The 23,449-nt window shown below is 32.1% G+C and overlaps 4 protein-coding genes across 4 annotated transcripts; 1 reads left to right on the top strand and 3 right to left on the bottom strand.

Moving 5' to 3' along the window:
* Nucleotides 1-261: 261 nt before the first annotated feature.
* On the top strand, nt 262-2,904 carry LOC130982372 (uncharacterized). The gene is made up of 4 exons (XM_057906353.1): nt 262-591; nt 673-776; nt 901-985; nt 2,498-2,904. The coding sequence occupies exons 1-4, from the start codon at nt 358-360 to the stop codon at nt 2,585-2,587; spliced, it is 513 nt and encodes a 170-aa protein (XP_057762336.1). The 5' UTR covers nt 262-357; the 3' UTR covers nt 2,588-2,904.
* Nucleotides 2,905-3,012: 108 nt separating this feature from the next.
* Nucleotides 3,013-6,474, bottom strand: LOC130979550 (plastidal glycolate/glycerate translocator 1, chloroplastic). The gene is made up of 7 exons (XM_057903011.1): nt 5,798-6,474; nt 4,943-5,204; nt 4,665-4,780; nt 4,330-4,439; nt 4,029-4,206; nt 3,800-3,929; nt 3,013-3,415 (listed from the first exon to the last, which is right to left on the bottom strand). Exons 1-7 carry the CDS (start codon nt 6,219-6,221, stop codon nt 3,250-3,252), a joined length of 1,386 nt encoding a protein of 461 aa, XP_057758994.1. The 5' UTR covers nt 6,222-6,474; the 3' UTR covers nt 3,013-3,249.
* Nucleotides 6,475-8,713: 2,239 nt separating this feature from the next.
* Nucleotides 8,714-12,226, bottom strand: LOC130982644 (4-coumarate--CoA ligase-like 6). The gene is made up of 6 exons (XM_057906688.1): nt 11,024-12,226; nt 10,572-10,761; nt 10,192-10,337; nt 9,686-9,753; nt 9,387-9,489; nt 8,714-9,289 (listed from the first exon to the last, which is right to left on the bottom strand). Exons 1-6 carry the CDS (start codon nt 12,083-12,085, stop codon nt 9,176-9,178), a joined length of 1,683 nt encoding a protein of 560 aa, XP_057762671.1. The 5' UTR covers nt 12,086-12,226; the 3' UTR covers nt 8,714-9,175.
* Nucleotides 12,227-16,126: 3,900 nt separating this feature from the next.
* On the bottom strand, nt 16,127-21,954 carry LOC130979013 (CSC1-like protein At1g32090). Its single transcript, XM_057902354.1, has 11 exons — nt 21,435-21,954; nt 20,305-20,457; nt 20,085-20,220; nt 19,894-19,995; nt 19,641-19,763; nt 19,462-19,542; nt 19,002-19,342; nt 18,504-18,749; nt 17,957-18,281; nt 17,580-17,813; nt 16,127-16,755 (listed from the first exon to the last, which is right to left on the bottom strand). Exons 1-11 carry the CDS (start codon nt 21,746-21,748, stop codon nt 16,417-16,419), a joined length of 2,394 nt encoding a protein of 797 aa, XP_057758337.1. The 5' UTR covers nt 21,749-21,954; the 3' UTR covers nt 16,127-16,416.
* Nucleotides 21,955-23,449: the final 1,495 nt, after the last annotated feature.

Below are 23,449 nucleotides of genomic sequence, written 5' to 3'. Positions count from 1 at the left end.
ATTGCTGGCAATTTAGACTACAAGGTTTTTTATATTTTTTTTATCTTTTACAATACAACACACACATATTAAACTACACTACATGGGTTCTTTTTTTTTTTCCACCAATGAGATTTGAACCCCGATGTGGTTATTTGGGAGGCACATAAGATGTCACTTAAACCAAGCCTCCAAGGCCCATAAGGCCCACAAGGCCCACAAGGCCCATTCTTTCATCAGCTGGAAAAAAAAAATTCCCCAAAATGAAAGGCACAAACAAAAGCGTTTCGCCATTGCAGGTTTTGGTTTCAGCTCAGAGAAGAAGTAGAAGTCGCCATCGCCAGAATCACGTTTCTCTGACACCACCAACAAACAACGATGCAGCGATGGTTGACCAAGCTACGCACTTTCGCCGTTAATTCGCCCCAGTCTTCTCCGCCACTTACACCAATTTTCCGGTGTCTCATCCACCACGCGCCGCCGTTGCAATCCCTCCACCTCCCTGCTTCCAGCAATCTCACTTTCACTTCTCGTTCTCTCTTCAATTTCTCGTCTTCACCTCATTTCTCATTTTCTCGTCTCCCATCTCGTCTTTCTCCACTTTCTCCCTCCGTAAGTTCTTCATTTTATATGATCAACAGTGAAATTAGCTTCTTTTTATTTTACTCACAATTAATAATATTATTATTGTAGTTGGTTCAAGTGCGGCATGTATCATCAAGGGAAAGGAAGCTGAAGAGAAAGCCAATGACCCCAGTCACTTCTAAGATTAAGAAAACTAAGATGAAGTCTTATTCGTGCGTGCTTTTTTTATTTTAAATGTTTTATGTCATATTCTTTACAATTTAGAATTTCAAAGTTTGGACTTTTCGTTTGTGGGGTGTTTGGAGCGAGTGAGACATTTTTGGCAATGCTGTGCAGGTCTTACAAGTTGAGGTTTCGAACATTGAAAGATGGAACCATCAGACGCTGGCATGAGGGGAAACGCCACAATGCTCATTTGAAGGTTGGCATATTTTATTTTATTTTATTTTTTAACATTTAGTTGGGTAGCTAGAATAATGCCTTAACTATTGATCCTTATGTGGACTGTGGTTGTTTTGTTAGGGTCTTCAATAGTTCTATTGTTCTGTTAGTGAAAAATAAATCACAATATAAAACTCATTCCCAAAATTGACATGTAACATGTCATTAGGTGTTAATTAGATGACCAAAAATAATTCACATGTTTCAAACACTATATTTGGACAAAATAGTAGAGCCTGTAAATTGAATTTTGTCATTAGGTTTTATCACAAAATAGAAAAGCTTGTGTTTCCTTAGGAATCAGAGTTATGAAATTTGATTGAGCAATGAGATTAACTGTAGTTTGATAATGTCAATGTATCATAAAAGTTTGGGGGGGAAGAAGTTTTCAAAATATAAAAATAGTGAATATTGACATCAGTGGTGTTTGTCCCACCTATGATGTATTGGATATAGGTCAATGTGATATTGTTGCATCTATCCATGGCTAAACTTGTGATTTTATCGAAGCATTCAGAGCCCCGGATGTGGGCATGTACTTGTCATGGATGATGGTAAGCAATGTACCTAATATCTCATAGGAGCTGTAATCTCCCCGATTGAGACTCGCTGTTACCATTGAGTGCTAGAAGCAAGTGCTGTGTGCAGTCTTTTCCCCATCATATACAAGGGAATGACGTGCAATGAAATGGTATGAGGAGGCAAGGAATTAAGTAGAACAAAACATGATAACCCAGTATTTTGTTTGTAGGATTCATGTCACTCTTTCTTTGATTACCAAACTGGGACACAGATTTGATGCTTTGATTGGATTCCAATGTTCCACTCCCTCTTCTTAAATAACTCCAAAATGCCAAACTCTCATTTACATCCTTATAAACATAACCTGAGATTCTAAACCTCATAGCTACATTTTGGTCTGTCAATCCACACAAATGAATTGGCCCATGCTTCAATAACAATAAGAATCCTAAGTTCTGATCTTAGTTTCCCTACAGTGCACTTAAGCAGTCTGGAGTTATACTCTCATATTCTCAGGGAGAGTGAGATATGATCAGATTCTGTACTTTTTATGAACCTGATTTTCAAGAATTTGTTTCTCTTCAATTCTTCCATTGCAATGTCTGTCAATTCTTCTTCATTTTGATTAGGTGATGTAAAAGCATAGACACTCCACTTTGGGGCCATTGCGTGTATATATACATATATGATCTAAGTTATTTTTGGTGACTTTGATACGTTGAAATAGGTACACATAAGGCCTTTGAAAAATTTCTCTTTTGTTCTCTTTTATTTATCACCCTCATCTTTTGGTATATGTACATAATTGGATTGAATTACTGCATCTAGATACAATTTGACTGCTTATCTGGTATAATTGATGTGTGAGTGGCCATATACTATATTATGCATATCAAGTGCATTATTGCATCTCAGGAATCAGGATAGTACATTTTCCTTGAAATTGATGAATTTGTTATATTCAATGCAGTCAAAGAAATCAAAACGCAGATTGAGAAAACCAGCCACTGTACCTGTAGCTTATGCCAAAGTTATGAAGAAACTGAGTTTTTGTGGTTAGAAAGCATAGTAAGTTGCTGCCAGTTACTGCAGAAAGTGGAATTTGTGGTCACATTCACATGTTGCTTTTTTAACTCTGATCATTTGTCCACTTTCACATGTTAAGAATCTTTGTAGAATTAGCAATATTACGAAGCAATTTCTTTCTCATCTTGTTTTGCTGGAACTGTTAAGAGTTGAATGTGCCTATTCAAAGCGGCATTTTTTTTACTAGACACAATGTTGTGCAATATTATTAACATGCTGTGGCTGATTGATTCTTTGTTGGAGTACATCCCATTTATTTTAAGCATAATAAAGTACCACAGTTGGATTCTTTAAGTTATTGACGGTTTGAGTAGTGTATACAAGAATTTATAACGTGAACATTAGTTGATTTATATTCATGTTAAAAAAAGTTATTCAATTAAAGATTACTGCTATCTATAAATTAAAAATTTAGAGACAAATATTATTTTATTGATTTTGTTCCATAAATTGAGTCGCAAGGATATATATACATATATATGTTAACTAACTTTTATTTTTCCAAACATGACTAAATACACAAGACAATTTAATGATCAACGCATAATATCGCTCAGCACATTTGTTCCCAATAAAAGATATGACATTGTAAGGAATATGCACAAGAAGTTCCAAGTATGATCCATGATCTAAGTGCTAACTATTCCACCCAGAGCCAGCAATTGCAAGCAAACTTTGTCTTGCTGCTGGAATTGTGCAAAATAAAGATCCAAAAATGCCAGTCAAAGCATAAGCAATGGCACTAAACGGGAGCGCCTCCGGTTCCTCTGCTGATAACGCCGCTGTCGCCAGCCCATGGGAACTGTACACATTGTTTTCATTGCGAGCAACATAAGCCTCTAAATTGTATTCGCTCGAATGCATAGTATTGTATCCGATACACTACGATACGTAAAAATACAAATACGGAAATATCTATTAAATAGAAAATGCATATTCATACATGATATTGAATATATAGTTAGAATGAACAATCTTATATAAAAAAATCTAAGGCAGCATAACTGAGGTATTTGTGCACCATATTAAGGTATATCATTGAAGAAGAATGCAGTTAGTCATTTGAATGGTGTATTTCTTGAATCATTAACAGTGTGTCATTGATCATTAACTTATTCAGGTCAATGAAGTTGCATAGATGCAGTTTCTTATTTCAACCGAATGATCTATGTATTGTGGAATTTACCTAGATGCAGCTGCTATTCCTCGAGCAATTGGATCATGAAGGCGGAGTATATTAAGCGCTGATTGCACGAAATTTGCTCCAATCAAACCAGTTGCAACAACCACAGCTGCTGTGAGAGCTAAATTGGCACCTGCAGATACCATGACAAATTTTCAAAGCTGGAAATTGTTTATCTTTTGCTTGAATTGAACAAATTAAGGCCAAGCAACTGTGTAGACAGAAAATCTACCTTCGAAAAGTGACACGATGTTGAGTGCCAATGCGACCGTTATACATCTGGGTAGAATGGACACAGTTAGTGATGGGTCTAATGCAACTAGACGTCCAACAATGGCAGTTGAGTACAATGAGAATAGTGTAGAGACAATGACAGAGGTGAAAATCTCAGCTGCGTGCCTTTTCATAAGCTGAATAAAATACATTAGAAAAACTGTTAATTGATGGCTTCCTCATTTTTGCATATTAAAAAGAACATGCTGAAATGTTTTGTTGCATTATAGGATTTATTAAGTGAAAACCGAGATGGTCACCGTTCTTTGTTTGAACATAGAGAAAGCAAAGGAAAGAATAACAGGTCCTAAAAATTCCAAAAGAATGTCACCAGCTCCAGGATCAGATGATGACTCTGTAAGGTAAAATCCTGCAATATTGAAAGAAGAATAACAAATTCACAACATAACTAGTTCATTATGTAGTTTCAACTCAGCTAAACAAAAAGAAAGCCATTTAAGGTATGTTTGGTTGAGGCGTAAAAATGGCCTGGAAGTTTTCGCAGATGAATTTATGTGAAGTTAAAAAGGGAGCTCATCCATGGACCCTAAACCTTCAACCAAACATATCTGTATTGTCAAAATTTCAACTATACCTAGAGCAGCATCATACCCCTGCTTGGACAGCAAACCAAAAGCACAAGCCACTAGATTGGGAAATATTAAGGAGAATATTACTGGATGGAAGATCATTTTCACCTTTGATGGCAATCTGGAAACAAAGTTGCAACAAAGGGAAAAAAAAATAGTGGTTTATGTTGTAGACTGTAGAGTGCTAATAGCATTTTCTATAGGAACATCTCAATTTCTTTGCCATATAATTTCATCAGACAAAGTCAACATATATATGCAGTAACGAAGAGGAATCATTTACCCGGAGCCAACAATGTAGCCTACTACTGTGGATGCAAGATAGAACAAAAAGCATGTTCTGGCAGCTGTCCCAAGTGCTGTTGGGAAAAGCAATGCCATGATGAACGATATAAGGAAAACCGCAATCCATGACCACAATTCAATGGAGGAGAATGGAGGGGGCTTTTCCATAGGCTCAGGATCGATCATTTCGGTCTTCACAGCCTTTCTTACAGCTATAGCTGTAAAACCAGAAACAGAAAGTGTAGCCAGCCATCCTCCAACTGCACAGCATTAACAACTCTCACCATTACATAGTAAACAAAAACATCAATTACACAAACAAATCTACATGAAACCAGGAATTTTCGCTTTGGTCCAAACTGTGTTCTTTTCAATTCTTATTTCATCCTACAACCATCCTTAATCCAATTAAAACCCCACACTTTCTCCCCCAATATAACTTTATTCTAACCATAACAAGAGTTTAACCAGTTAACCGAACAATACAAATGAAAGATTTCAATTGGAGCAGATTTTCTGATTTTAATAACCAGCTAAAATGCACTAAAGTACTAAATTCAAAACAGCATAGCAGTTTGCACTGAACCCAAGGAGTGACGTAATAGAGAATAAAGTATGTGCTGAATCATCTTAGACCTTTAAATCTTTATACATTTATAATTTGTTGACAAATCCATCATTGAATTTTATAAATCCTGTGTGTATATAATGTTAAATTATGAATTGCAAGTATAAGTAAACACTAGATTATACTAACAAGTGATTCAGCATGAACCTTAATCTAAATTAACATCTATTAAAAAAATTATAAAAATAAATAAATAATTAAACTAAGGAAACATGCAAACGCTACCTATAATACAGCAAATTTTGATGGCAGAAGAAGCTGGAATTTCTCTAACAGAAATAGGTAGCACCACCAAGTAAGGAACATAGAACAAAGGTAACCATCTATTAATAAACATAACCCCAGGATCAAAGAAATTCAAGAAGGCCAAAGCTGCAAAGGGATTAACATAATCAAGCACCATCAAAACTGTGAATATGCAGAACATGACAAACAAGGCACTAGGGAACTCAAAGGAAGCTGCTTGGAACACTTTCTTGAAACATAAATCAACACCGAGGAAGAGAGCCAGTGGAACAACCCAATTGAGCAGCCTAAGAACATGAAGACCCAAAGTTCGGATCAAAGGGGAAGAAGTGGAGGACCCAGTTGAGGGTTCAGCTTGTTTTGGCAAAAGTTGCTGCCTTTGGGTGTTTTCTGGGGTGCTCATTTGGAATTGAGTGAGAAAGAGTTGATGGGTGTGGCTTATGTGAGCGAAAGGAGAGGGCTTTTGTGAGGTTTGGAAGAAACGAAGGCCATTGAAAGAGAAAGAGAGAATCTCTCAGTGAGAACATGTAAAAGGAGTAAATGTAAAATGATTGGTCACGGTGATAGATGGCAGCCATTGAAGGAAGGAGACGGGTGTTGAATGAAGTTTCGGCTATGAAAAACGAGTTACTACTGGCCATTCAGATGATGCAATCATGTCATGTATAAGACAATAATCCGTGGGACATACTCAGATGATGTTGATCTTAATTCTTACATAGTTGTGTTAGAGAGAGAGAGAGCTGTTTGAACTTTGTTGCCTAGTCTTAGGATTGAAACGGAGTCGAATTGAGTCGACTAAGATCAAGTTCAAACTCGACTGTAAAAATTTAGATTCTCGACTCTCGACTCGATTCATTAATAACCGAGCCTATATTATAAGTTTAAATTTGCTTTAACGAAAGTTTATGAACTGACTTAAATAATAAAAATATAATTTATAATTTTATATCAATAAATTATAATTTATATATATTAAAAAATATTTAAAAAAACTAAATTTTATATATTATCTATCTATAAATTATAAATTTTTTATTTATGTCTTACATTAAAATTATATAAAAAAATGACTATAAAATTTTAAATAATTAAAAACATTAATATATATGTAAAATTATATATTACTATTTTATATGTATATATATTAAATTATTAATACGAATATTCTATATGTATTTAATCTATATTTTTAATATTATATATATAATCGAACCAGCTCATGAGTTAATGAGTTGAACTCATCCAAACTCAAGTTCAACTCATTTAATTTATGAGTTTAATTCCAAACTAAAACTCAACTCACCAGTTCACGAGTTCAGCTTATCGAACTATTAACGAGTCGAGCTCGAGCTGGTTCATGAGCTAGCTTGACTTACTTTCAGTCCTAGTCTCAATTATAGCTTAATAAACTCGAATTTAGATGCTTTCAAGTGAAAATAATGAATAAAGTGATAAAGTAAAAATAAATTATTAATTTTATAATTTTTATAAAATATATATTATTATTTTAATTTAAAAATAATTAATTTTTTATTTTATTCTTTTATCAACTTTTTTGTTTTAAAAATCCTTGATTCAATAAACTCACTTGTTCGTTATGTAAAAGGGGTTAGAACTATAAAAGCCATGGTATTGGGGAAAGGGAACTCTAGCATAGGAAATAAGAAATTAATTACACCACTAATTTATTAGATATCCTTCAATACTATATTCATATGTATTTTCGCAAGTAATATTGTTAAATGTGATATTTTATTATGAATAATGCTATACATCTAAATCTTTTTATTAACTAAGTATAATTAAGTTAATTTAATATAATAAAAATTAGTTATGACTAGTATTTTTTTAAATTTTATTATTTAACTTAATTAAACTTAATTTATAAAAAAATTTAAATGTATAATATTATTCTTTTATTATGTTAAATATTTCTATATGTTTTTTAGTCTAATCCAAACACTTTTACAATGAAAAAGAAAACAATTGAGAAAAATTCAATTCAATTCAATTTGAGTATGTTGTTGTTTTTGTAAAGAATTTAAATAAAAAAATATATTTTAGTAAGTTATAAAATTTGCAAAAGGATTGTAAGTATAACATTGCAATTAATTTTTTTATTTTGTTTCTAAATAATTGTCCAAGATTAATAGTCAACCATTCAGGTTAACTCCTTGACACCTTCAATATAGATGGATAGAACCCATTGCAATATTTTGATGAGATCGTTATATTGGATCATTTTGAGGAGTTCCAATTTTTGAAATATCGTTTTTTTATTTAGATGTGTGGGGTTGCAACACGAATTCTGGGAGAAGAAGAAGAATAGAGTAAATAGTCAAATTAACCTCTAAAGGATAATTTATTATCTAAATTTGTCTTCGAAATTTTTTTTAATCAAATTTATCCTTTAAAAATTTTAAATTAGTCATGCTAATCATTCTGACACTTCCATTGCTAATAGTGTTAGAATTTATTAATGTGGTACGTTAAGTAACATCACAATACACATCTAATAGTCTTAATTGATTATTAACATAATTAGTTTATGAAATTAAATCAAATCAACCGTAAATAAAAGGATTCCAATAACTCAAATTTTCCTCCTAATTAGGTTTTGATTTCATCTAATTTTATAAACTTATTATGTTAATAGTCAATTAAAACTAAATGTATATTGTAGTATCACTTAACATGCCACATTTGTAAATTTTGACATGGAAGGACTAATATGACTAATTTAAAATCTTTAAAAAACGAATTTGATTTAAAAAATCTTTCAAAAACCAATTTAAGAAACGAATGATCTTTCAAAGACTAATTTGATCATTTATTCAAGAAGAGTATGATCATTTATCTTGAAGGAAAAATAAGTCCCTTGCCAAAGAAAGTAATCATCAAAGTTCAAACTCAGCTATCTAACTTGAATGGTTATTACAAATAAGAGTGAAGCCACAAACATCATATCTATTGAAAGCCACTAGTTGGCAAACATCCAATTATATGAATGCATGGTAACTAGCTGCAAATGATATGTGATGCAGCTTTATTCTCACATCTAAAAAATGTTAATTTCCAGTATTTGAATTGAATCTATTGACCACTTATTTCAAAGGATCCTTATTCAGATATGTACACAAATTCTTGGATTATCCTTCAAGAATTGACAAATTCTTAGGTGATTATGTCATTTTTTTTTAATAGTGGTATGCATAATATGTGTAAAGCTCAAAAGCACCTAAGAATTTCTCAAAAAAATTGGAAAAGAACCAAAACAGAATGGTTTCCATCAACATGAATAAAATTTGAGGATAAGCCACTGCTAAAAGAATTCTTTTTTTGTTTTGGGTTCTTTTAGAGTTTAGAAGTGGAGAAATTCCTAAGCTGCCTCCGAAGGATCTTCCCAGTTGGAGATCTTGGTATCCTTTTAATGAAGATCACTTTCCTAACCTTCTTGTATGGAGCAACCTGCAACAAAATAGTTAAAATTTGGGTAATGATTCAAGTATTTGTAAATGTGAATTCAAATATAATAGAAATTATGTATGTGCTATGAAGGAAGAACCTGCTCAGCAACATAATCTATTATTTGCTTTGCAGAAATCATGCTTCCAACCTTCCTGACCACAAATGCTACTGGGATCTCCCCGGCTGCTTCGTCCATGGCACTGAAATGGAAATCGACGCAACACTTTGCGTTAGGCTTGATCGCCAAAAATGAACTTTGAAAAGTACCACCTTCTTATATGTATATACATCGAAACAAGTGTAAAAATTTCAATCATTCGAAACATACTGCTCAGGAACAATTGGAGAGAATACTTGCAATTTGTAAAATCAGTATACACAAGTGTTCATGCTTACGCTGTAACTGCGACATCAACAACTTCCGGATGTGAGATTAACACAGCTTCTAAATCAGCAGGGGCAATCTGTTACATATCACATACCATGTATGAATATCTATAGTACAACAATTAATTTGATTAAAAAATAGTGGCAGCATAGAAAGAATTTCATAACTCATATCCATCCTTTGTGAATGAAGACTGTTATAGACAAAAGTTTTAGAAATATGCAACTACCTCCTATATTCTAATCTTTTATATAAAGAAAGCATCCAATGATTTATGACAAAGGTTGCAGATTGTATAGTTTGATGGTGGATTTTCTTTTGAAATTTCCATCCAAAATCCCCCATTTATTTGTTGGTGGTCCTATTTGAGTTTTGACTACATTTTACGCCATTCTACCATACATTTGAAGACGAGAAGCTTCTGCAGTTTACCATGTGCATAAATAAATTACTGATATTTTCTGCTGAAGGAAATATTGCTAAATATTTTATTGAACCGAGAATTTGATTATACCTGAAAGCCCTTGTATTTGATGATATCTTTCAAGCGGTCTGAAATATACAAATACCCATCCTGATCAAAATAAACAACATCACCAGTATGCAGCCAACCATCTTTATCGATTGTTGACATCGTCGCTTCCTCATTATTCAAGTACCCTGGGAAATCCACGGGGAAAAAGATATCATATTTATAACTCACTGGAAGAATACTACACATAAAGTACATGCTATTGCCATATTGTGAGTAATATGTCCATGAAACTTAGATGGCATTTTCCTATTGAAGCAAACTAAAAGTTTATATATAGCACAGTAATAAACAAGGTTAATGCCTATTTAAAAGGTTAATACTTTACATTCTACATATATTTGGGAAACACAGATTTATACCTTTCATGATTGCAGGTCCTCTCAACCAAAGCTCACCACTGCTTCCCGGAGGCAAGAATTCACCGCTACTCCAGTCTACAACTCTTGCCTCCATGTTTGGAGCTAACAATCCTATTGACAAATAGTTGTGCAACTTTTCAGTATTGAAGCCACGTGTTCCTACCGCAGTCGACTCGGTCATTCCATAACCCTAAGATGAAACAATCTTACAATACATTCCTAAAATTTTGGAAAAGCAAAACTACCATAAATAAAAAGGGTGGTCCAGTATTTGCTATATTAGTAATGTGGAAAAGTAATGGCACAATAATAGTACTCAGTGTTTGCTATATTCAGCTCACAAATATGATCACAAAAGACAAAAATGAAATGCAGTAACTGAAGCAATTAGATAGACGATAGCAGATAATTCACAATTCACATTCTTTTAAAAGTGTCACTATAAATAATACCTGTATAAAATCAACATGAGGAAATGTTTCCACAAAGTCTTCAATAACACTTTCATTCAAAGGTGCTGCACCGCTGGAGACTTGCATCAAACTCTGCAAATTACTTCCATTAACACCCTTTCCTCTCCTTGTCAATGCTGTCAACATAGGCGGAACTACCGGGAAGTGTGTAACCTTAAACTTGTCAATTGCATTGATAACCTCATCAATGTCAAATTTCCTCATTACAATGACTGTGGAACCCAAAGACAGTAACCCCAAAGCGAAAAGCGAAAGACCATACACATGGAACATTGGAAGAACAGCTAGAAACACATTGTTCAAGCAAGAGTATTCATATTGAGAAGCTTCAAACCTCACAAAAAGCTCAACCATAGAAATAAGGTTCTTATGTGTTAGAACAACTCCTTTGCTCACCCCAGTGGTCCCTGAAGAATACAATATAGCAGCAGTGTCCTCCTGTCGAATCAGTGGCCTCATCGAAAAACCAAATTCACCAGAAATCATGTTACTAAAACATGAGAAACAATCAAGCTTCAAACCCTCCTCATTTTCTGGCACAGCAACAATGGGAATTCCTAATGGTTCTAGTTTCTTGAAATTTTCAGGCACAGTGAAAGTAAAACTCACACCACAATCTTTGATTTGTTTATGTATCTCTGAGACACTACTTAGAGGGTTCAATGGTGCAACAACAGCACCTAAACACAGAACACCCAAGAACACAATGGGATAGTAAATGGAATTTGGAAGCAAAAGCAGAACCACATCACCTTGTGAAACACCCATTTTGTGAAGAGCATAGGCCATGGATTTGACAAAAGGTTGCAACTTTGAGTAAGAAACTGAAGACCCAGATGAGGAATCAACAAGGGCTGAAACCCCATTATGGCGGTGGGAAAAGACGAAGGAAACAAGGTCCGTAAAAGGGTCTTTGGGAAGCTCCAAAGAGAGGTGTTTGCTACGGTAAATTCCATTCTTTGGTGAATACCAATGAGGGTACGTGATGAGCGTGGTGCTTATTCTGTTATGTGGCATGTCAAAGTTCACATTTGCAGCCATTGGTTCAACTTCAAGAACAAGAAGAATAATTGAAGAAGAAAGGAGAAAGAAAAGGGAAACTGGGAAAGAACCAAAAGGGGTTTTCTTTTTGGGCTTCCTTCGCTTTTGTTATGGTTTGAGTTCAATTGAGCGAATGTTTGAATGGCTTTGAGTGAATATTTATATGCAACTGTGAACTGTTTATGTAAGGAAACAGAGCAACGTGACAATGCAAAGCTTCAAGGACCACATACCCCTTTGTGGAACTCAGATTTCATTTATTTATTGTGGTTCAAAAGAAAATTATAAAATTGTTATTTTTAAAGGGGATGCTTCTCTAAATACGTCTAAAACGTCTTTTTGTAAAGATGTTTACGTGCCGTATTATTATCGGACGTATTAATAAATTAATTATTTTTAAATTTTTTAACAAATTAGAATAAAACTGATTTTTTTATAACAATAACAATAAGGGTAGTGCTAGGGAGTCAATGGCCTAAACGTACAATGTGTACAATGGGTTAAATTTTTGGTTTAAATAAAATAAACATCACCCATACTATCCAGAATAATCATCCGGATAACAGGATAATAAACATCTCATGTCATAAAATCACTCATCCTAAAAACTTAAGTTGATTTTGGAGTTTACCAAGAATCGAAGCTTTGACCTTTCGGATCTAGAACTCTAATACCATGTCATAAACCCACTCATCCCAAAAGCTTAACCTGACGGGACAATGTAACACTAATGGTCATATCTCTAATACTTCCTAAATCCAATTTTAAATTTTTAGGGATTTAAATATCTGCAAAACAAAAAATCAGAGATATATTTATCTTTTTATCAAAAAATTTAAAGATACTCGATTTAGATTGTGTAATTCGATCTGATCAAATCAGGTTTAATAATTATAATGCAGATAATTGGATTTATCATTGTTGGTATAATAAACCGATTTTTCTGGTTTATTAAAAAATAAATTATTAACTGATTTAACAAAGATATCCAATAATAACATATAAACATATAAACATCTTTAAAAAAAATATTTTTAATATCTTTATTAAAGTAGTCTTATTTTAAAATTATAATATTTGAAATTAATTATTCTCTCTTGCTTTTTATTGCTACTCAACCAACGACCTCTTTCCACAATAGCCAAACTCAAACCTTCAACACCATTCCCTTCACTCCAATTAGGCTAAATTACTTAAAGAAATCAAATAAGGGCAAAAACTATCAAATTATTCTAAATGAGAAAGAACAATATTTTTATTCTCTTATTTTTTTTATATAAATTGTTGTTTTTATACTAGTTTTTATAAATTGTCATAGTGAGTATAAATTGTGGGATAAAAGGTAATTTTAAACAAAATAGAATAAAACATTTGAGAATCTCATAATTTATGACGTTAAAGGCCAAAATTTAGTAAAATTCCATAATTTATACAAAATTACAACAAATCAATATTTTTAAGTTTTAATAAATTAATAAAAAAACATGTATAATAGTATTTTATATATTTTTTTTACAATTGAGAAATTATAATTCATATAATTGACACGATTAAAAAATCAAAATTTAAATTATAAATTTTAATTTATCTATTTATAACATGAACTATTAAACTTTAAAGACTTAAAATTCAGTATTACAAAACATGACAATGTTACCTTATTATAATTTACTTTTTTAATTCAAATAAAATTATTCAATTTAATTTATTATTTAAAAAAAAATAACATGACATGGTTATTTATAATTTTAATATTATTTCACTTATTTTTCTTTAAAAATATATTTTTTTATTCTGTAATAAGTAATAAGTTTATTTAGAAAAATAAAATGACTAAATGTTATAAAGTATAAATTTTTTATTTAATAATGACTTTTATAAAAAATCATATGAATGAAAAGTTATTATTTGTAATTTCAGTAGTATCACTTAATTATGTGTACATATATAAATTTTTCAATTCAAATTTAAAAGATAAAAAAATTATATTTTGTTTAAAAAAAGGCTAACACATTATGAGTACACCAAAAAGACTAATCCTAATATTCCAAAATCCAAACATGCATATATATAAATGTTAGGTGATCGATATTGTTTTGTTTTATCTTCCTTTTAAATCAACACTAGCCGGTGCTTCATCATGTATATATTAAATAGTTGAATATAGTTGAACATAAAATTTACTTTAAATATCAAAATCCATGGTTTGTTGTAGTTCTGTATAAATCATGGGAATTTTTTAAGTTTTGGCCTTCAACTTCATAAATTACGAAATTCTCAAATATTTTATTCTATTTCATTTAAAATCATTCTTTATCTCACGATTTAGGTTCATCATGACGATTTATGCACTACATAATATATAAGCATGAATTGTTATATCTACCAGCTTTTACAGTTTCTTTAATACGTTTACATGTGTCATGATGTTATTGAATATTTTTATTAAATCAATTAATAATTTGATTTTTTAATAAACTATAACAAAATAGATTTATTATAGCAACAATAATAAATTCAATTATCCACATTATAATTATTAGACTCACTTTAATCTGATTAATTTACACGATCTAAATCGAATTATATTTAAATTTTTTTATAAAAAAAATAAATATATTTCTGATTTTTGTTTAAAAAAAAAAACAAAAAAATTATGATCCAATAGATTATGGAAATTGGTTTGTTCGATCGAATCTGATAATAATTGAATTTATTGTTATTACTATAAAAAAATCGATATTATTTTAGTTTATTAAAAAATTTAAAAGTAACGGATTTATTAATACGTCTAATAATAATATGACACATAATATCTTTATAAAAAAACGTTGTATGCATTTTTATGAGCATCTCTCTTTCTTTAAAACTAATATAGAGGCAATGATTACATCCAAGTGGAAAGATAAAAACGTTGTCCTTTTTTATTTAAGACAATTTAATAGTTTTTACTCTTAGCTAAAATTCATACCTAAATTTTCGGCTCTTAGTTTTTAAATCAATTTATGAAGCTGGCACTCATATGTAGATGTTTGCATGTTAAGAATCGTTACATAATAAATTACATGTTTGACTAAATTATTATTTATAAATTATTAATAATAAAGCAGTAATTATTAATTATAAATAAATGGCAAATAAAAGTCAAATTTTTATAAGTAATGGAAATGTGATCATTGTATTTGATAAGTTTCATTGTGTAAAAAAGTAATATTTATTTCTAAAACGTTCAAATTTTTCCCAAAATGTTAAGGTAAAAAAATCAAGTCTTTTAACTATTTATTTAATGAATAAAAATAAGGTTCATTATATCTTTTCGTTAAAATAACCCATAGCATTTTATAATACCCGTCTAGACTTTTATAATTAAGAGAATATTTTAGTCTTTTATAATAAAATTTAATACTTTTTAAATCAATTAAACACTTTTAATATTAAAAAAACATTATAATCATTTAAAGTTAGTCCTAAATGGTGTAATTTAGTCGTTTTAAAATCAACTCCGATTTTTTTTTTCTTTCCAAGACAAATGAAATAACCTTAATCTTAAACGAGGCATTTTAATATTTTAAAATTAACTACATAAGTATTTTAACCTTCTAAAATAAGAATCAAATTTTCATTTTCTAATTCATTTAAACAACTATAATTCAAGAAAAAAAATTAATTTTTTAAAATTACTCTTAAAAGAAGCATTTTAAATTTTAATCCTTTTAGCATTAACCAAATTGATACTTTAATCTTTTAAAAATCTAATCCAATTTATTTACAGATAATTAGTTATGATTATAGGCATTGCACAACAGCAACACTACTAAGTAGAAGTAAATATCAAAAAAAGAAAAAGTACAAAATGATTACTTTCTAGGCTTCAAACTATATTATCAAGTGAAATTCTGCCTACTTAAGCCACCACATATTTTGAAAAGAAATCATATCATTTACATAAGAACCAAAAAAACCATATAATTACAATTGCAATGGTAAAACTTTAAATGGCAAAACACCAAGGTAGCGTTTGTTTTGAGATACTAGGACAGAGACTGAAAAATTAAGATTCAGTATCATGTTTGTTGGTCTAGAGACTGGTACTAATGTACCTCCAAAAAGTAGAGATACAGGAGATTGAAATTTTCGGGGACGGAGATTGAAACTTTAATAACATTTTATACCTAAAATATCTCCATTTCAATTAATTAATTTCAACTTTATCCTTTGTGCAAATTAAATTAGAGCTTCTCTGTCTCTCAATCTCAGTCTTTTAGTCTCTATCTTTTTTCCAAACGCTACCTAAGTTAACCCAATACCAAAGTTATATATTATTTCTGAGTTCAAGGTTCTCCTTGATAGTGATAACCATAGTGGAGTTGAGAGGGTTCATGGTAGTAATAACTAGGTGGTGAAGTTGGATAGTCATTATAATGAGGTGGAGAAGGTTCTTCAATATTATGATGATGATGATGATGGGATGCAGAAGGGGAGCTATGCTCACTCATCAATGGAGGACTAGCTGCATGAGTTTCATGTTTGTCTACTCTTACTTCAACCAACTCCTCTTCTTCAACCTCGAACGACCGGAAGATCGGATGCAAGTACGCATCTGCTAGATATGCCTTGATGTTTAAGTCAGGTTCTGTGGATTTCTCTAACAAATCCTTTGACATTGCCTCCTGAATACACATGAAACAGAAATCAGTTTCCAAATATAGGAAATCCAAGGCTTGTTCAGGTTCTGTTTTCATTTTCTATTTTCATCTTTAGTGTAGAACAGAAAACAGATGTTATCATTTTTTGTTTCTTTCTTGGCAAAATCCTAAAAGGAAATAACATTAAGGATAAAGTACTAAATTGATCCCCCTACGTTTGGGACGTAATTCTGTTTTGGTCCTTAAGATTTAAAGTGTTCTATTTGAATTCAAAAAAGTTTCATTTAGCTTCAATTTAGTCCCACCGGGGGTCAAAGATAAATAATTAATGAAATATTCTACATGACAGCAGCATAAGGATAGAGTCGATAATCTAGAGAATAAGTACAAGCTCCAAAAGCACAAAATCAACCGTAGATGCATCAATACATTTATTTATCGTTTTTCTTATAATTAAAATAAAATATTTTCTATAAAACTAAAAGAAATGTTAAATACATGTATTGATGCATCCACCATTGATTTTGTGCCTCTGGAGCTTGTACTTATTTTTTAAATTATCGACCTTGTTCTTATACTACTGTCATATATGACATTTTGTCAATTATTTATCTTTGACCTCACGGTGGGACTAAATTGAAGCTAAATGAAATTTTTTTGGATTCAAATAGGACACTTTAAACTTTAAGGACTAAAACAGAATTATGACGAAACGTAAGGACTAATTTAGTACTTTACCCTTAACATTAAAAATGAAAAACCATTAGAATTCTTATCTATCTCCTAAGGTTTGTTATCCTTGACTAGTTGGCAATTTGTAATATATTGGCCTAGTGCATATATCATACCTCAAGTGGGTACTTCCTGAATGCAGGCTCGAATCGGCTCCGGCAGTAGACATGAAATACATATGTCAACGCCGGTAAGATAACGAGCAACGGGGTAGACTTAGCCGCCTTCTTGGTGCTAAGCAGACCCAACAGGAGGAGCTGTGATATTATCAAGCTTGCTATGATTCTGCTGTGAACATGCGGCCAAAATGCAGCAGCACTTTCATACTGTTGATTGTACACATTGATTATCTGAATAATTAACATATAAACTTATACTCAGAAACTACACAGAGATGAATGAATTCTGAATCAATGCATTTGCATAAACATTCCAAAAACTAGGTGAATCTGAGCTTAAGATGTTATGAGATCATATTGGTAGAGACACTGACCTGATGACGGTAAACCAGATATGCAAAGGCAAAGAAGACAACGATGAAAGGGAGAAGGAGCGGCGTCACCACGGCATACACAATTCCAAGAAGGAAGTATAGTTGAAGACTTGGAATAGTCTCTGGAAAGTCGACACTCCCGGGGTCCATAGCCTTTCCTCTATCTCTCTCAGTTTTAACTAAGAACATGTTCTTGAGATGATAGATAACCAATGGCTTTAATCTTAGGATCTCACCAGCAATTCCAGCCCAGCCATCAACCATTATGTATGTCATAAAGAAGGTGGCCTTCATTGGAATCGAAACTCCGATGGTTCTAGGAATCCTGTTACCAATAAGTAGAAAAGATCAGTCACATTGAGTATTATGACTTCATTAAGACATATATATACTTTGAAAGTTGTTGAGGTTTGATATAATAGGTTGATAATAGAATGACACATTATAATAGGTTGCCTATTGAAAAATTGCCAAATATAGTATAAACATTGAAAAGAACATAGGAATCCAGAACAAACTCAAGTAACAATCAAGAAAGAAGTTATACTGTGTAGCTGACTGGTGAAGGAATGCATGCAGCTGCTCGAATGCAGTTCCAGTAATAATACTTCCCAGGAAAACATTTACTAGCATAAAATAATAATATTTCGATGCAGTCTTTCGCTCTAGCGTTGACAATGCAATATACCCCTCAATTTTCGACATGATCATCAAAACGGTGGGAAGAATATATAAGAATATTTTAAGGGCTAGACCAGGGAGAAAACCTTGTAGAAATGACTTGATGAATTTCCTGCACAAAGCCAAAGAAAATTTTGTGAACCAAAGTAAGAAGCAAGTTATCTAAGAGAAATTTGTGTAGTGATTATAAAACAAGATAAGAAAAAGAATAGGCATTGGGAAGTAAAGAATAATAGCCAATTTCAATGCCTTCAAGGCATAATAGAGAGAACACTAGATCTAGAATTCTGATGCATTTCAACAACTAAAATTAACAAATCAAAATCAAGGATGCAAAGGTGGTAATACACTTAGGTCCACTTACAACTCTATCACAGTTCTGAGGAAAGGAGCAACTCTTTCAAGACCCTCCAAATTTGCAAGGGATTGCACAAAGGCAATGGGAATCATGTAGAAGAATATTAAGGCAAATACCAAAGCTGTTATCACGAATTTTCGGATGGTCAAAGAAACGAATGGAATGGCCAGGTTTCGCCAATATACATCACGAGGCTCTGGAGCCCAATCAGTCAACCACAGAGTGGGATTTTTGCTTTGTTGGGTTTGAGCACAGACCGATGCTCCCCAACGCGAATCGAATGAAAGAAAAGCAACTGGCAAAACAGATTTTGAATCTTTTATAACTCTCTGGCGCTCTGATATCATCTGCAAAAGATGTAGCTCAATGAACACAAGCAAAATGCAAGTAGTCCTGAAAGGACTATGAAAGGAGGTATCAATGAACATTTAACATGCAAAGAAAATAGAATGAAAACATGAATTACCAATGTATCAAGGTCCTTAATTACTTGTTTGTAGTACTCAATAGCATCAACTTTCCGACCCAGAAGACCTAAAAAGCCGGTCTATAAATCGAGACAGGATAACAATATCAGATCAGGAATCAGAACAAATTTTCACAAAGTCACTAGACAAATTGCTCGAGTTCATACGAATCACATACATTGACAGTTGGTCTCTTCTTGTCAGGATGCCTATCAAACTTTAGCTGGTAATAGTCCAGCCAATTTTGAAGTCTCTCTCTTCTTCTCACAAGCTTGGCAAATTTGTTTGCATTGTAGACCCCCTGGAAATTAAATGCAGAAAAATATGAATATGATGTTTTGCAAAGAAATGTTTTGCTCAATTAACTACATCATTGACATCATTGCTCATCAATTAACTTATACAGTGAAGAATATAATGAAAATTATTACCTGGTGTCCAATATAATGATTAGGGTGGTTTGTTTGAAAGAAGCTATCCACCGTTTCAGATATCGAGTGGCCAGAAATATGAGGGATATTTCTGACAACTACCTACAACAAGCATGAAAAACATGAATCTGTGAAATGGAGTTTCAAAGCAAATTAGGGAAGCGAAACCAGAACTAAGATATGCAACTCACTGTGAATTGCTCTACACGCCTGCGTTGTGAGGCGAAGAAAGCCAATCTCATTGATGCTACATTATCATACTCCTTGTAAAGCAGGAAACAAATCCATGCTGTGAACAGGTATTCTAATCCTATGTGAACGAAAAATCTGAAACAAACAAGTAACTGCATTAGTACTAAATCATAGTACCAGCAATATGTACTGTATCTGTAATTAAAACAGTAACCATACCTTGTGGATTTAGGAGGAACATTCGATATTGAGAGTTTATCAATGTTGCTCACTACCAATTCTTTTCGTAAGAAAAACAATGTCCCACTTGAGACATTTACTGGAATCAAAATCAGGAGTGCCACCACAGTCACCGGAACAAAAATCTTTATGCTGCAAATATAAGAAAAAGTAAACAAGATTGAGAATAAGCATGGCACAGTAGAATAATTTGAATAACAAAGTTAATTTAAAAATAAAAGTAGCTGCTTCTACTAATTTTCATGATGTGCAAAAAAGATACACTCCCTCTGCATATTGATAATTCATTTTCGGTGCAATTTATATCTATACAAACTAATTTAATATAAAACTGTGTGGAGTAACTAAATAATTCTGAAATTCCAAGGACTGTGTAAATATAATAAACAGAAAAAACCGCATGTGCAACCCACATAGACATAGGTAACTCAGAAAAGGTTCACATGGATAACACACACCCAAAAGCTAAAGCTTCCACGGAAAGGCTTAGAAAAAAGCCTGTAACTAAACAAAAGAAAGTTGAAAACCACACGGCACAACTCCGAATATCACTTATTAATCAAAATTATGCAATCCTCCAATACTCCATACCATAAGCATGAAAAACTAGAGATTGTTCCTCAACAAAGTTTCCAACATGATAACCATCAATTTCACAACAAACAAAATCACAATTTCCAGAATCACATGAGAGCAGATAAGTTTCCACGGCCCTTTTACTTCAAAAGAGAATATTAAAAGAAAAATGCAATGGACAATGCACCCAAAAGTGAGATAATATAAAATTCAAAGAGAGAACCAAAAAGATTAGAACTTTTCACAACCCATTATGAGTTTTGATGAAATAGCAGATAGTAGTAGGACATAAACAACAATTCAGCAATATAAAAAAGAGAATTATCAATAAAGTTTGAAACTTCAAAACAACACAGGATAATGCACCTAAAAGTGAACATAAGTAAATTGAAACTTCTTTACAACCGAGCTTTGGTTAGATAGCTACTGATAGTAGGAGACAAACAAGAAATAAACAATCTAGAAAGAGAATTACCAATAAAAATTGAAACTTTAAAGTAAAAGCAGAAAGCTACAAAAGGGAGAATGAATACCCAAGAGTATAGATTCTGAGAAAAGCAGCAGAGTCAAGACCAGCATGGGTAATGATCTCAGATTCACTCATCCTTAGAGCCTGTGGCATCCAATTGAGAAAAGTAAGGTAAGTTTTGAAATTGAGGTTCACAAATTTCCCAACAAAGTTTCTTGTTCCCCTTGGACTGCTCCTTCCACCACTGATATACCATTTCGGAAAATAAACTCTGTCATTGATGGGTTGAATTCTGAGAAGAGCAAAAGCCAGCAAGAATGCAAATGATGTGAGAATGTTTATGAGTGCTGAGACACCAATGTCAGCTAAGGTAGCCATTGCAGAAACCACAACATAAACAACAACAACAAGAGAAAATGAACGAAGCAACTAGAAGAACAGATAGAGAAGAAGATAACGATGCGTTGAGGAAGCAAACAAAGGACAGTGGTGGGAATAGAAGGTGAAGAAGGCAACGAATAATAACTGATTCTCGTTTAACTCACACTACAGCAGAAAAAGTGGGGTTCTTTGCTGTAAGTTTAGACTTTTAGTGACATAAAAAAAAATTGAGTAAGGTCATTAAAAAATTGAAACTTGGGGTTCCGTTTTGATTATTTTATTGAAAAAAAAAAGGAATTGGGTGTTGGTTTATGATGAGTTAGAGTGCACTATCATCCTATAGCTCGTAGTTGAATATTTGCATGTTGCACATGGGAATGAGAAAGGACCTTTCGGGATTAGAGAGATAAAGGTGGCATAATAGCATTGTTGTGTTTTGGTGTTAACATAAGTGTATGTTTTGTTTTTTGTGTTGTGTCGTTTTGAGTTCCATGTGTCTCTTTTTCTGCCGTTGGATTCACGTGATTTTTTGTTTTGTTTTTGTCCGCAACCTTTAGATAAACACAGAGAGACTAATGTCATTGGAGATATGCCTCCTGTTAGGGGTGTTTGCAGTGCGGTTTGGTTCGATTTTAAAAGAAAAAGTTATTCGATCCAAATACTTAATTTATGTGCGGTACAGTTTGGATTTGATGAACTTTTTTTGAAAATCCGATCCGATTACAAGCGGTTTGAATTGGTTTGAATTTGTAGTTTTTTAAATAAAAAAAATTAAATACATATAACAATTCTCAACATCAAATTTTAAATAACCAACAATGACATAACAAGTCTTAACAATATCTTAAAAAGCCAACGATAACATAAGAATAGAAATAAAATTATAGGTTAGTTAAAATAAATAAATAAATAATATTTTGAACATAAAATATTTATTAAATAATAATAATACGTGAATAATAAAAAAATGTATAACAAATTGAACATGTTATCAGTATAATTGTAAATATAATAATAAAATAATATTATTATAGCACATTGTGCGGTTTGGATTGGATTGGATCGGTTATGAAAAATAGATCCGAAATCCGATCCAATCTAACAGTTTTTGCAAAAAGTAAAATCCAATCAAATCCGAATTAGTTCGGTTTTAATCAGTTTAATTTGTATCGATTTGGATTTGAACACTCCTAACTCGTGCGCAACATAATAATAGTAGTTAAATATACGGATAGATTTTTTTTTGTATAAAATTAAATTCACTTTATTACAAGAGTATATAATTAGTTGGTGGATTCACAAAATTTGTAAAATTGTGTTGTTTATGTTATTATGTAATTGTCCCTTGGTGCATGCTAATGAAAATCAATGATGGTGTCACGCATCAAAGAGATTGGGAATTAGTAGAAAGCAAAACAAAACATATAAAAAAGGAATGAAAGGGACTAATCTTTTTGGGGTTTATGTCTTACTTTACCGGAATCTTTTCAATAGGGAAAAAAAAAAGTTGGTGTAATAATGATGGAATCGCTATATTCACGGCAATAAATCGGTGATGTTAACCCATATGCATATGCACAAATTATTCTGCCTTATCCCCCAATATAAGAAGATAATAATCCGTATGATTGATTTATTCTGACAAAACGTAATCTATATTTTATTTTAAATGTTGGTACACTATCATTGCCGAATATA

This window comes from Arachis stenosperma, chromosome 5 (genome assembly GCF_014773155.1).
Source record: "Arachis stenosperma cultivar V10309 chromosome 5, arast.V10309.gnm1.PFL2, whole genome shotgun sequence".
NCBI lineage: Eukaryota > Viridiplantae > Streptophyta > Magnoliopsida > Fabales > Fabaceae > Arachis > Arachis stenosperma.
This window is presented reverse-complemented; position numbering and strand designations above follow the sequence as displayed.